Source organism: Ciona intestinalis, unplaced genomic scaffold (genome assembly GCF_000224145.3).
Source record: "Ciona intestinalis unplaced genomic scaffold, KH HT001146.1, whole genome shotgun sequence".
Taxonomy (NCBI): Eukaryota; Metazoa; Chordata; class Ascidiacea; order Phlebobranchia; family Cionidae; genus Ciona; species Ciona intestinalis.
In genome coordinates this window covers 17,856-31,889 of record NW_004191467.1, presented here as the reverse complement: position 1 = coordinate 31,889, position 14,034 = coordinate 17,856, and the positions used below count along the sequence as shown (strand labels likewise).

Genomic DNA, 14,034 nt, shown 5'->3' with positions numbered 1-14,034 from the left:
TAGAGTTCGGTAAGTACTATACCATGGCTTATCAAAACAAGTATGATGATACAAATACACAATATAATGGCACAAGATGCATTAATGCATCATAACCAACTTGCGAGCATGCAGCACCCACCTGTGGGAAAGGTTAAGGTACTCAACTCGCTCAGGCGTCGGATTCTCTTTGTTCAACTTAAGCGTCAACAAACTAGTAAGAGGGGAGTTCTTGATGTGGACGGGAACTTCTTCATACATTCCCTCGAACCCAAGACCTTCTTTCTTCACTCTGTGGGTGTAACTCATTTATCTTCGAATGGCGGGTAACAACGCTCGTTATAACACAAGTGTTCTGTTTCATACACCTCATGCCAGCTTACAAGTTACCACGTATGTAACTTTGTGGGTGATTGTTTTCATGTATGGCTGAAAATNTAGACAACCCATTAGTGACTACTGGGTTGGAGTAATTGCCGTTAAGTGCCAAGTCTTAAACCCATATTACCACTAACCCCAGGACATATATGTTCCCGAAGGTGGCAGCAATGAGCCTATAAACCCTGTCGCCAGACATTACAATGATAACAATCCACCCAACTTACACATCCAAGTTGAACTGCCGTGAGTTATACATCTCCATCATCTTCTTGGTTAGTCTGAACACCTTGAGTGACAAACTACCTTGGCTTGTTTTCAACGGGTCGTATATAAGAAGCACCGATTCCTCGATGGCCGATTGATACGAGAATTGTGAATCGAAGAAGGTTCTGTTGATGAAGTTGCCATGATTCGATGATTGATACCACCCCACGTGTAAATGATCGATGTTTACGTGTCGTAACGACCGCATCATGTCCATCTGATAGGCAACTGGATAATAAATCATTTCAGTAAATTGTGATTCTCCCCCAACAATGGTTGCTGTCATGTTGGTCATGTATTCACCAAGACTGGTTTAAAATTGAAGTGAAAACAATGATTTCAACTTAATATTAATTCGAAAATATAACGATTAATGTTGTAGCCAAAGTTTAACTGCAGCAACTCTGGTGTTTTTGTGACCAATACACACAAAAATATAAAAAGGTTTTTTGTAACCAGCATTTTTAAACATAGAAACAATATACTACCAACATAGAAACAATATATACTACCAACATGGAAATATTATACTACCAACATAGAAATATTATACTACCAACATAGAAACAATATACCTTCATCGAAATCGGAAGTATCCGAAGTCCTCGGGAAAGGAAAGCAGTTAGTGACCTCTAGTGTCTCACCCACAACGAGGCCAAGTAGCACGCCTTGTACGAGCTCCGGCCCTCCACTGTCTTCCTCACAATGTTTCACCATCTTCAATACAACCTGTGAGGGGGTTACAGTTACAAGGCGTGGTCGATATGGGTGAGGTCCTTGTCAAGGACTGGGGATATAGGCCAAAGTCGGCATAATGTTAATATCACTTCTGTAATAAACACGTTAATTTTATTCCAATGTTTCCTCTGTCAGAGGCTTATAAACCACATAAAGATCTTATAAAACCCACCAATCCATCAATCTGAACATTCTTCACCACGGACCCAGAATCATCCATTTTATAAATATTTTAAATTAATCTAAAAAAACAAGAAATAAATAATAATATTGTCATAATAAAGAAACCACTATTTAGGTGGCGATAATTCGGGTCACAAAATCTTCCTTATGGCTCACTGATAACAGATCACCAGCTATAGTGGGACAATAATAATGATGACCAAATAAAGATAATATAAAGATAATAAATTAATTATTCGATCTGGTATCGTTTATGTTTTGGTAGAAACAAAGTTTCGTTATCGTCCAAAGACAGCGGTATCAAGGCTGCAGCGACTAGCATCCTCCTTTCGGACCTCAAGAGATTGAACGTTCCGGCTGCGTTTCTCGTTGATTGGACCTCACACCCAATGCCGAGCTTTCTCATATCTTCCACCACATGAGGGCGCAAAGGAGCAACTACGTCACCGGTTCCTATGACAACCATGTCAATCTTGGGATAAATCATGTGGAAAATTGATAAGCTCTCTGACGTCACTTCCTCCGGTGACGTCACGTTCCACTTGAATATGACGTCACGGACGATTGTTACAGGACAATGCAACGTCGTCGCTTGGAACGCGAAACCGCCTTTGTACAATCCAGTGATTAACAATGGGTCAACGTCACTATCGCCCGATGTCAACGTCATAGTCGTTTTATTCGCGACGTCTTCGAATTGATCGAAATCTAAACTTCCGTAGCATCGCGATGCAAGCTTCTTTATCACGTAACCAAACCTATTATGACGTAACACTGCATTCATTGTTAATTGTCAAAAATTCAACACATGCTGGCTATTTATATGATTTCTATGTTTGTTTAAGATATTTATGTTTTGCTTAAAATTGTTACCGCTAATAATAGTTGCGCATACGGGTGAAATACGGGGAGTAATATTTTATTTATATTTTTAGAGAAAAATATTTTATTTTACAAACACAAGAAAAAATACGATTTCTATAACAGAGGTAGTCAATATTTGAAGGCAGCGATGCGTGACATCGATACGTCAGAGCTTCTTCGTCGATGTTTGTTTGTGACGTAACCATGGGTGTTTGTCACCGGGTCAGACCACAGAACTAAAAAAGAATAGAACGCGCATCTCCAATGTCGGCAAAGGAGAGAGCATGATACACTCTCTCTCTTTCGCAGGTCGTTCCCGTTTACTTTTGTAGTCAATGGGTTCGAGGGCGTTTTATGTAGTTTTTCTTCATTTTTTGACTTGATTTAAAGTTATAGGGTAAAACAACTATTTTCAAATATACAAATATTTCTAACAAACCGTTTGCCTGAAGGCTTTTAATTAAAATTATTAAATAATTAAATTTCCTAAAAAGTGGTAAACTGTAAGCGTTAACCTACCAAATAAGTGAACTGGCCTAATAAATTTGAATAGTTGGTGTAGTTTTTGAAATAAACAGCAAAAACCTCTTAAAACTACTATGCGCCTATCTTTTACAATGGAGACCAAGCGAAATAGGGACGGAGTTGGCGGTCACGTGAATAGAAAAAAGAATATATCACGGTTTTAGGCAGTTGCGCGTTCTACTCTTTTTTATTTCTGTGGGTCAGACCTGTAACAAGGAAAATTATAAAATTTTAATTTTTTATGAATAAATATCGACTTAACCTTCTCGTTTCTCCGGTAACCTCTCGCGCTGGTAGTTTGTTGTAATAAAGCTCGCCTATGACGTAATAATACATTGATAATCTTGCAGAAACACATTTTTGATCACTTCGAGTACAATAGCAAAGATCAAATAAATTAAAACAACAAAGAGAAGGAAATTAGCAGCAAAACGACAGTCGTTAAAACACGCTATGAGTAAAATTAGCAGCAAAACGACTTGATAATAAGGGTCAAATATTGAAATACCTCTCTGCTCTTGGATACCACCACGCGGTAATCTCGGATAGCAAATAGTTTGGTCACGTGATAGCCCGAAGTTTGATTTGTTGTTTACATTCCTATTTTTACGTATAAATATTATTGGTGATGCAACAATTGATTATGGCGTCACTTACTTTTCTTTGTTTGAAACTTGGAACGTTTGTTCGGTCACAAAGTCGGGATTGTTGGGAAACATAAACGTTTGTTCCCCTGGGATGTCAACAATTAGGATAAAAATTATAAACAAATAAAAATAATGTTACTTCGTATTCCTCCGTTTATCTTCGTGACGTCATCATTCGGTGACGTCACAACACTTGCTTTATTTTCTTCTCGATTAATCGAATTCTTCCGCGATTTCCGTTTGTCAGATTTTCGTCTAGAACTTTCTTCACCTGAAAAGTATGACGTCACAAATATAAGGTCATAATCACGTCACAAACATGACGTCATAGGATAACGTCACAAGTACATTTTACCTGCGTCATATGATTTCGATGTTCGATTAACATCTGGACTTGGGATGAAATTTGGAGGACAATCGTCTTTTTTATGCTTCTGTGACGTCATAAATGTTATTCTTACGCCATAATGACGTCATAAATACTTACGCTTTTATTCGAAGATTTTCTTCTTCGCGAATTTTCGTTTTGTTTCGTCACATCCGGTTTGACGTTACGATCTGCAAAACGTGTGATGTCATATAATCAACATATTGTTAACCACGTGACTGACCATTGTTTGATGACGTCATTTGCTTAATCTTCTGCATATGACGTAACTTCCGCTTCATTTCGTTCCTTTCTCTTTTCTCTTCCTTGGTTCGGTTCCGCTTCGTCGGTTTCTTCCTAAAATATTCAAGTCAATTAAAAAATCATCAAAACGGCAATCGGTAAAACACGTTGGGAAACAACAACAGTTATTCCACCTCAGCTCAGCCGCGATCTGATTGGCTTCCAAAAATACGTCATCATTGACGTCATGCAACGTCATGGTTGGATACGGTTGAGCGATCACAGGTGTCGTGTAATAATCGTATGCATTCACCTGTGTTACGTCACAATTAATATTTATCGCGTCACTAATCATATTATTACGTCAGTGTTAATAATATTACGTCACAAAACCATGACGTCACCTGAGCAACTGGACAAGTCACGTGGTTTGCAACACCGTTACTGATTGGTTGAAAGTTTGAAGGCTTGCGATTGGTCGCGCTCTCCACTGACGTCACCTGTGATTATGACGTCACGACCACAATTATCACAACACCTCACGTGACTTACTTGGGATTTTTTCCTCCCTCGAAAATAAACGATGACGATTATCATTGCGGCTAGTATTATGACGACACACGGTAATAATGACGTCACATACGACATTGTTTGATTCCAATCTGCCTCGCTCGTGTCGTTGCATAACCTAACCATGTATGACGTTATTTACGTCACGATGACGTCACATATATTACGTCACATACTTTCCGTGGTAACCCTCCCGACACAAACACCAGAAATCGTTGACTTTATCAACGCACGATCCTCCATTATGACATGTTACTACGTCACAATCATCTATGTTGACGTCACAATATCGACCTTCGAACCCCGCGATGCAGTTGCACACGTACGCTCCCTGGTGGTGAACATTATATTACAATTTTTACGTCACAAAATACAAAGATTGTTACGTCACAATACCTCTTTCTCGATGCAGCTTCCCCCATTCAAACATGAAGTGACGTCACAGACAGTGATTGTTCCCTCGCAATGGACCCCATTATACCCGGGTTGACAAACACATCTAGAATATTCGATTGTTTGTTCTGTAATATTAAACAATGGATACTTACCGATATCCATTGTTGACGTCATCACATGTTCCATTATTCGCACACGGGTTCGATTCACATTCGTTGATTTCAATCTCGCACGATTCTCCTGTAACAATAACCATTATGACGTCATATATATATTACTACGTCATAATGACCTGAAAATCCGGGTTGACACCAACACGCGAAGCCGTCAACTCTGTCGTCACAATGACCATTGTTCTTACAAGGGTTGACGTCACAATCGTTAATGTTGACGTCACAGAGACTTCCGGTGAATCCGGAAACGCAGGAACAATGGTAGCTGTGTTACGTCACAATCAAGTTACCTCAAATTTGATCACGTCACCAACCTACCTTGCTACGTCATCAACACATGTTGCGTCATTACGACAAGGGTTGCTATGACACTCGTTGACGTCATACTGGCACATATCTCCATGGTAACCTACTGCGCATGCGCACTTCCATCGATCGCGTTCATCGATGCATGTACCGCCATTGTTACATGGAGAACTAAGACATTCGTTTAGTTCTTCCTATTATGACATCATAATCGTAAAACAATGGATGAATGGATTATTCATTATTACCTCACAATAGTCGCCGATGAAACCACTCATGCATGAACACTCGAAGCCACCCACGTGATCAATACAACGACCGTGATTGGCGCAAGGATTGCTGACGTAATATTGCAATCACAACAATGAATTATTAAGACGTCACAATGCATACCTTTTACATTCATCGACGTCATTATCGCAGTTTATTCCGTCATAACCAGGTTGACAATTGCAATTATAACCGTCTATGACGTCATTACACGTCCCGCCATTACGACACGGTGATGACGTACATTCGTTGACGTCATCAGAACATGTTGACCCCGAGTAACCCCGAAGACAATCACAAAAGAAGCTTCCATCGTTGTTCCTGTTACGTCATAATAGATCATTGTTGGAATAATATGCATTATGACGGCACTTACACGCATGTACCGCGATTCGCGCACGGATTGTTTTCGCATTCATCGATGTCTAAGTCACAATCGGTACCGCTCCATCCATTGTTGCAATCGCATCTAAACAATGCTGTTTATTACGTCATATTACGTCATTGATGACTCACCTATAAGCATTATGTTGATGTTGTGTGCAGTAACCATGACGACATGGAGAACTTAAACACTCGTTCACGTCATCACTGCATACGTCACCGCTCCAACCAGGCCTGTATACATATATATATCATAAGTCACGTAATCATGACGTCATCATCACGTCATACCCGCACAAGCAACGATATCCACCAATCAGATCCTCGCAAATCCCCCCGTTCACGCATGGTTGGCTCGCGCACTCATCCGTGTCGATACCACACACGTGACCCACGAACCCGGGAGGGCATTCACATTTGAACCTTGGTTCAAAGGTCAACATGACGTCATCATACAGGAAAGAGTGGGAAAAGTAAAAAAATCGGGAAAAATTTTTACATAAAGAATAATATTGAAACATCTTAGTAATGATATAAATATAATGAATAATCCTAAACATACTTTATAATGAATCACGTATACTGGGAAATACTTGTATATACTCCACCTTCCAACGAGATCAATGCAAGTCCCATTATTATGACAAGGTTGTGAATCACATTCGTTCATGTCTACGTCACAATGATCACCAACAAAGCCAATTATGCAAGAACAATGGTAACTATTGACGTCATCAATACAAGAACCACCATTGTTACATGGGTGTGACGTACAATCGTCAATATCTGTTAATTGTTACATCATAATATGATAATGGCATGTATATGACGTAACAAACCCGTTTCACAGTTGACCCCAGTGTAACCTGGAACACACAGACATTTGTAATAATCGTTCTTTGATGGCGTCATACAGCTCGATCCATGCTCGCATGGATTGCTAGAACACTCGTCGACGTCTTCTCTGTGACGTAATATTATGATCACAATGCTAGTAAAATGTTTGTGGCACAATGCATATGTTGTGTTTGACTACTGGGTTGTAATAACTTCACCCAGTGATTCTTAATAGGTCGATTTTACATTTGTGTAAATATTCTTTGTTTACTATTAAATAGGGCGATAAAAGGGATTGAAAACATGTTTTAATACTTTTTACTCATTATTGTTATTACACCTTCAACTCACCGGCAGGTGTCGCCCTCCCACCCTGCAAAACACTTGCATTCAAACCGACCAATCAGATCCAAGCATTCCCCGTTATTTCCACACGGGTTCGACCAACACTCGTTGACGTCATGCTCGCATACGTCACCGGTAAAACCAACGATGCATGAACACCTGTAATACACCCATCAATGACGTCATACTTATGGAAAACAATTAATCAAAGTTTAAACAAACACTTCATCATTTAGATAAAACTCTCCGGACCCCCACATTAATGACGTCACACCTATGTCACACACCCCTCACCTGTATTTGACCCCCACATTAACACAGCTACCCCCATGTAAACACGGATTCCCCCCACATGGATCTTCCTCTTCGCATCTCTCCCCAACCCAACCGATGTCGCAATCGCATTCCACCCTTGGAATAAATGATAGTAAATATAAGGTGGAGCCACAACATGTAAATAATAAAGATGATGACACAATGTATGGCTGTACATTATGTTCCATTATATATGACATATTAAGTACAGAATACATGACGTAATATATGACGTCACACCACCCACCCATCGTCGGTATTCGAACAGTTGCCATGGTTGCAAATGTTTCCGTCACATACGTCATTTCCGCTCTGCAAATATTGTAATTTGGATATAGTGACGTCACAAAACAAAGATAAAAATGACGTCACAAACCCCTTCTGTCGATCGCTTCCTTCTTCCAATTGTTCGATGTCTTATTTTATCCCTGTGACGTCGTTCGACGTCATAAACGACTTGTTTTCCAACAATGCGATCCAAACTTGATGAGTATGACGTCACAATACGTATTATTGATAGTGACGTAGCAAGGATTATGACGACACAAATGATTGTTCCAGTAACAATCGCCAACCGTCTTCTTGATGTCATTGATTATTGCGTCATATGTACGTCATTATTCCGCGGCATACGACGTAACAATCTGATGACATAAACCTGTATTGTGACGTAATAATAATAAACCTGAACTACAGAACGTCTGAATAACTACGTCACAAACAAATACAATAAAATGAAACGCGATGTTGTTCTGGAACTATAGCATTGTGACGTAACAGTGCTGGTTGTTTCAATGACACTTAACTTCGCGCTAATTAAATTCGATAACAATTAAGACAATGCATTGGAGAACCCTTTGTGACGTACTTACCAACACTCTGTCACTAACGCCACCAATTGTTACGTCATAATATGTGGTTATTATTCGTTATAGTCACCGATTGATGACGTAACAAACAGCATACAAATATAGCGTCCTTGAGCCACCGGGATGCTACTTCTGTATCGTACTTTAGTTCCACCCTCATACCGCGGGTTCAAAGCTCGGTGCCTGGGAGTTTAGGGGTTCATTCATGTACAGACCCAAAGCCACTGGTGATTAATCTACAAGCTTGTATAATAAACCTGGTAAAAATATTCACTCATTCATGTTAACAAAAACATGAGTTGTAACGATATATGTAATATATATACACAGCATACACCTTATGCGTACTGTCGGGTTGTTTTATTTGCATATGAGATCATAAACAGTCACTACGTGCATGTTTAACTTGACACTTACATGCTACAACCTCATTACATTGTAAACAATGCCCATTATCTGCAATAATCGCTTCTAGAATACAGTTGTCTATTACGTCACAATGGCAGATGTTGAATCACAATTCAAGGCGGCTCTAGAAGTTATCCAGAATCTTCCTAAGGATGGTAACAATTAGTTAACTATGACGTAAACAATTATATTGTATGCAGTGTACTGTAATAACTTATAGCCCAAAGGTTGAGAGATCGAGGCCCAACGCTGCTAGCATTGTGGGCGTATGTGTCCTTGGGCAAGACACTTAACGACAATTGCTCCAACCCAGTGGTCACTAATGGGTTGTCTAAATTATCAGCCAAACATAACAATCACCCGCAAAGTTACATACGTGGTAACTCGTAAGCGGGCATGAGGTGTATGAAACAGAACACCCGTGTTATAACGACTGTTGTTGCCTGTCCACACCAGGATAAATAAGTGACGTCATCGATAACATTACGTAATAATGACGTCATCCCACAGGACCCTACAAACCTTCGCCCAACATGATGTTATTGTTTTACTCGTACTACAAACAAGCTACTGAAGGCCCGTGTACAAAACCCAAGCCTTGGTCGTTTGATGTCGTCAACAAGGCGAAGTGGGATTCATGGAACAAGTTGGGGAAGATGGGACGGGAGGTCGCAATGAAGAATTATGTGGATGAATTGACTAAGGTAGATTTATTTGTTTGCCACTAGCCCAGTGGTTACGGGTTCAAGACTCGACCCTACCACTATTATGGGTTTATAGGTTCCTGGGCCAGACAATTAACGTCAATTGTTCCAACCCAGTATTTAAAGATCGGCAGCGAGCACGGGGTGTTGAGTGATGCTTTTATACTAAATTTGGAAAGTTAGCATTTTGCTGTTTATATTTTTGGGTATAAACTTATAAAGTTTTTTTTCAGTGCATTTAAAACTGTGTGCCAATTTTTTCCCAATCTGGTTTTTATATTTCAGGCAATGTCGAACTTCCCAAAACTTGATGAAAAACAAGTAATGTTTGCGATAATCACCCAATTATTGCATCATAATTCTAATCAGTTAATATATTTTGCTTAGTCATGTTTATAACTTGATGACTTTGCAGATTATTGAGGTCCTGCCAGCGACGGACGCAGCATCGGACTTTTTACAAACTTTGGGAAATTTCTATGAAGTGGTCGACGTTAGAACCGCTGAAGCGGAAAAAGTGAAATCCCTGATGAAACAAAGAGGTGTGTGATGTCATAAAACAGGGTTTTTGTGTCAGATACAAACATAACAGCGCGCATGTACGAAAATATATCATCTATATTGTTCACAATTGTATCGCATACGTCATGTTTGTGTTAAAAATAAGGTTTGTGATGTCATAATCGTTCTTTAAATATGTTGTCATATTGAAGTCTGAGGTCACAATTAATAATCGTTTTTAAATTATGACATCACAGCAAAGGAAGAATTACCCAATGGAAATCATTTATCAAATGGAGACAATGATCATTGTTACATCACAACCAACTCAATAAAGAACAAACAGGTAACCAGCGACAGCGAGGATGAATTTTGTGACACGTCACCCGATGTACAAGATACGCTGAGTCATAATTCAAGCTCGTCGGAACCGTCCACGCTGAGTCATGAAAGTTATGCAAATCAACAATTTCAAGGTAAATATTATCGTAATGTCGAAAGTGATTCGTAAAAGATAATTGCGCCAGGGAATATTATATGAAAACCCTTTTTTGTTCATTCACCAAACTACACAACAACCTTCAAACCACTTTCGTGACATAAATGATCGTTTACGTTACAGACGTCAACATTCTTAAGTCGAGCAAACAAACCCCCATAACCCACGGGGGTGAAAGTGGGACCCATGGGTTAGGGGAGGGGAAACCCCTACAACATATCAAGGGTGAGTTGATGATGTCATGATGATGTCGTGGTGATGTCATGGGTTGCTACCGATAGTAGAAATCGAATCATAAACACGGTATCTAAGCCCACCCCCCCCCCTCATGGCTTTGAAATAAAAAGTAACTTTAACAGTTTGATCGAGATGACGATGTCACTAATAATAAATGCTATCACGTTGTTGCTATGAAATCATTACAAACAATTCTTCCTCAGAATCTGTACCACCCCACAGCAACCACGGGTCACCCCCCTTCGAGCCCCCTACAGGACAGGGGGTTCCCCCAAGTGGATCTGGTGGGGGTGGGGGGTCGTACAACGGCGACAGCGACAATCGTATACAAGAGAGAATAGCGAGCGTGTTGTTGCAACTTCAACGTGACATGAACAGCGTGCTTACAAGGTTGACGACGCTGGAAACGATAACGGTCGCTCGGCAGGTGGGTGTTGAAATTATTGTTTGAAACCAAATCATGTATTCTTGGGTACTCAAATGTCAATGCAGTTGTATCTCTGGTAAAACGGCATGTTTTCTGCTTTTTTTGGTAGTTAACATTAAAGTGAAGGCTGTTTGTGACATCATGTATGACATCATCATGTAATGACATCATAATCTCCAGGACACGCATCACTGCAACCATTGTTGTATCCATGGCAACAATCCGCAGCTCTCCAACCCCTCCTGGTGGCCGTTCCCCGGTTTACATCCGAGAGTTGCGGTATTTATCCTTATATGGCCGTTCCTTGCAAGAATAATCGTCGCTTCAATTCGGAGAAAATTCCAACGTCGATAACTTTGTGATTCATAACCATCATTGTGATGTCATAATCGTGCAATTTATTTTCCTGCATCACGGTAACCGTTGGCGACTCGTCGCAAAATTTCAAAACTTTGTTTAAAATCGTCGCACTCCATTCCGTAACGTGAATACCAGTGAAGATAAGCCCCGCTGTCGTACATTAACCTCGATTTGTCGACAATTCCCTCAATGTAACGACCACTAGAGGTCAGGTTGGCGCACACCGAGATACTTTTCCTGAATATTTAAATTATTTGTCGTTAATTTTAATTTTATATGATTTCTATGCTCAACTACCTGCATAGGCGTAACGTTGGGGGATGGCAAATCGTTTTAATAAGAGCACCCCCATATATTTTGCAAAATTGAAAAACTCCGGACTTTTACAACAAACATTATATATTCGAAACTTAATAAAGTGTTGTGCATGTAGTGTTTATTTTATAACATTTCCATGCTAGGAAAACCACGGTGACATGTTGGATGTATTATGCTTATTGTTATGGTTTATAATTTTTATGTGTTATATTATTTCTATGCTACTACCTGTGATTTCTATGGTCCATCCAAACGTCGATTGGAAATGGATTCCACTTCACGCAGTTATAAGATTTCTATAAATGTTGTTTATGTAATTGTTGCAATTCGTCATAAAATAAAATATGAAAAATGATATTGTCATTATATAGTAAATATAAAATAAAAAAACCTCAAAAAATAAAAAAAGAGTAAAAATATATAAAACCTTTAATTTCTTTGCGATTAATCCTGGGTTAGGGGAACTCCCTTTCCCAATACCTCGGCAAACACAAAGTGCGGAAATACACGACGTTCCGGTTGAACGAACATGGGGAAACTGACTAATCAGCGACCTCGTTAGTTTCTCCCACACGAGGGGGTCGTTGCTGTTATCCGCCACTAGGTGTCTGGAGGAGGAATAAACTGATTAGTCAAACATGCTATGCTAAGTTTAAGATCCAACATAAATTAAGTTGATCAGAGTGAGAATTACATAAATCCAAAATAATAATAGATTATGACATCACAAACCTTGTTTGTAACAACTTTAACGAGGGTATTGGAGAAAGGGAGCGTATCATCTCCCATGGCTCAGGTCCGGTAGATATTCCACCACTAGGGGGTGATAGAGTGGTCACGGGGAGGTACATAGAAATCATATTATCGGCGATTGTTTCGTTGATATTTTTCATTGTTTTTTTGCCGATGTCATCATTATTGAATAAAACGAGCGCGTCAGCGTTTTCATGGATGGTCGACACTGACAACAGTTGGTTGTAATGTTGGGTGGGGGATTCCCCCTGGGTGTAGGGGGTGATGACGTTCCATAATCTGCGGGGTGAAGGGGGGGGTTAGAGGGTAATTGTCGAAGCTGGCAAGAACAAATTTTATATTCGTATTAATCACTCAATAAAAAAATCTGTTCTTTGTAATATGATGAATGGTCAAACTCTATTCAATAAATTATTACCAACACATCACATAAACGCCCCCCACCTATAAGCAGTTGGGTAAATATCATTAAGTTCCTGGCACAGCCGAGCCCCGAACCCAGCCCCCGTCCCTCCCCCACTGCTATGAACCCCGATGAACCCCGAAAAAGCGTCTAATCGTTCAACTTTCGATCGAATTCGTTCCAAACAAGCTTCGAGCATCGGCGATCGCTCATCCACGACGCATTGTCCGAACCCATTGTTTCCCTTTATGACATCATCACCCATTATTACATGAGGTAAATAGTTAAATCCCATCGCAAAGTTCGACCCACAACCCCTCCTAGTGGTCACTGAGCTGTTCGTAATGTTAAGTCCGGTCTGAAACATAGAAATAAAATAAAGCAATTAATATTAAAAAATAAAAATACTATAAAAAGAGTTAAAACTAATGAAATAATTTTTAATTGCACAAAATGTTAATATAAACAATAATTGCAAAATGGACGAACAAACAGCCATAGATGTTTTTTATATAAATAATTAAACAATTAACCTTTGCCCTCTTAGTTGACCTCGTGACCTTCCTAACGACCTTTCGTTCCGCATCAATAAACATAGCTTGTGGCTCACCACCGCCACCATGTGCCCATAAATTGTTACGAACAACTTTATCCTCGTCCGAATATTTTGAGATTTTGTTCCAAAATTCCTCCCCTATTTGCACACCACACTGTCCAACGTGTAAATATATAGACATCTTATATATAAACCTGATACATAGAAATCCT

The 14,034-nt window shown here is 39.6% G+C and overlaps 5 protein-coding genes across 11 annotated transcripts; 1 reads left to right on the top strand and 4 right to left on the bottom strand.

Annotated features, from left to right (window-relative positions):
* Nucleotides 1-121: 121 nt before the first annotated feature.
* LOC100185410 (eukaryotic translation initiation factor 3 subunit H) lies at nucleotides 122-1,717 on the bottom strand (the record flags this gene model as incomplete). The annotated part of the gene is given in 4 exon segments (XM_002120157.5): nucleotides 122-271; nucleotides 585-852; nucleotides 1,200-1,353; nucleotides 1,535-1,717. Coding segments are annotated over 4 exon segments (620 nt in total), but the record flags the coding sequence as incomplete, so codon positions are not given.
* On the bottom strand, nucleotides 1,607-2,366 carry LOC100182228 (NADH dehydrogenase [ubiquinone] 1 alpha subcomplex assembly factor 3). The gene has a single exon (XM_002122605.5). It carries the CDS (start codon nucleotides 2,327-2,329, stop codon nucleotides 1,778-1,780), a length of 552 nt encoding a protein of 183 aa, XP_002122641.1. The 5' UTR covers nucleotides 2,330-2,366; the 3' UTR covers nucleotides 1,607-1,777.
* An 82-nt stretch (nucleotides 2,367-2,448) lies between these two features.
* Nucleotides 2,449-8,910, bottom strand: LOC100175225 (fibropellin-1-like). Of its 4 annotated transcripts, XM_026840159.1 has the most exons (28): nucleotides 8,660-8,910; nucleotides 8,164-8,445; nucleotides 8,035-8,099; nucleotides 7,767-7,883; nucleotides 7,479-7,631; nucleotides 7,130-7,254; nucleotides 6,899-7,076; nucleotides 6,582-6,713; nucleotides 6,423-6,524; nucleotides 6,283-6,375; nucleotides 6,030-6,227; nucleotides 5,885-5,975; nucleotides 5,649-5,830; nucleotides 5,450-5,595; nucleotides 5,310-5,397; nucleotides 5,158-5,260; nucleotides 4,938-5,092; nucleotides 4,744-4,879; nucleotides 4,596-4,691; nucleotides 4,386-4,504; nucleotides 4,193-4,305; nucleotides 4,069-4,139; nucleotides 3,937-4,015; nucleotides 3,721-3,852; nucleotides 3,592-3,667; nucleotides 3,443-3,534; nucleotides 3,197-3,251; nucleotides 2,449-2,638 (listed from the first exon to the last, which is right to left on the bottom strand). In XM_026840159.1, the coding sequence occupies exons 2-28, from the start codon at nucleotides 8,377-8,379 to the stop codon at nucleotides 2,539-2,541; spliced, it is 3,213 nt and encodes a 1,070-aa protein (XP_026695960.1). In that variant the 5' UTR covers nucleotides 8,380-8,445; nucleotides 8,660-8,910; the 3' UTR covers nucleotides 2,449-2,538. The 4 variants fall into 4 exon arrangements, with proteins under 4 accessions (XP_026695960.1, XP_018672706.1, XP_018672705.1 ...); XM_018817161.2 differs by lacking the exon at nucleotides 8,660-8,910 and having other exon boundaries at nucleotides 3,937-4,012; nucleotides 8,164-8,606; XM_018817160.2 differs by lacking the exon at nucleotides 8,660-8,910 and having other exon boundaries at nucleotides 8,164-8,605.
* A 177-nt stretch (nucleotides 8,911-9,087) lies between these two features.
* Nucleotides 9,088-12,465, top strand: LOC100184589 (acyl-CoA-binding domain-containing protein 5). 4 transcript variants are annotated; one of them, XM_018817157.2, is made up of 8 exons: nucleotides 9,088-9,219; nucleotides 9,575-9,768; nucleotides 10,054-10,089; nucleotides 10,184-10,310; nucleotides 10,527-10,745; nucleotides 10,892-10,993; nucleotides 11,209-11,432; nucleotides 11,613-12,465. In XM_018817157.2, the coding sequence occupies exons 1-8, from the start codon at nucleotides 9,156-9,158 to the stop codon at nucleotides 11,784-11,786; spliced, it is 1,140 nt and encodes a 379-aa protein (XP_018672702.1). In that variant the 5' UTR covers nucleotides 9,088-9,155; the 3' UTR covers nucleotides 11,787-12,465. The 4 variants fall into 4 exon arrangements, with proteins under 4 accessions (XP_018672702.1, XP_002121967.1, XP_018672703.1 ...); XM_002121931.4 differs by lacking the exon at nucleotides 10,054-10,089; XM_018817158.2 differs by lacking the exon at nucleotides 10,892-10,993.
* Nucleotides 11,446-14,034, bottom strand: LOC100186985 (tubulin delta chain). The gene is made up of 6 exons (XM_002121814.4): nucleotides 13,800-14,034; nucleotides 13,308-13,624; nucleotides 12,843-13,142; nucleotides 12,538-12,718; nucleotides 12,339-12,406; nucleotides 11,446-12,029 (listed from the first exon to the last, which is right to left on the bottom strand). Exons 1-6 carry the CDS (start codon nucleotides 14,001-14,003, stop codon nucleotides 11,831-11,833), a joined length of 1,269 nt encoding a protein of 422 aa, XP_002121850.1. The 5' UTR covers nucleotides 14,004-14,034; the 3' UTR covers nucleotides 11,446-11,830.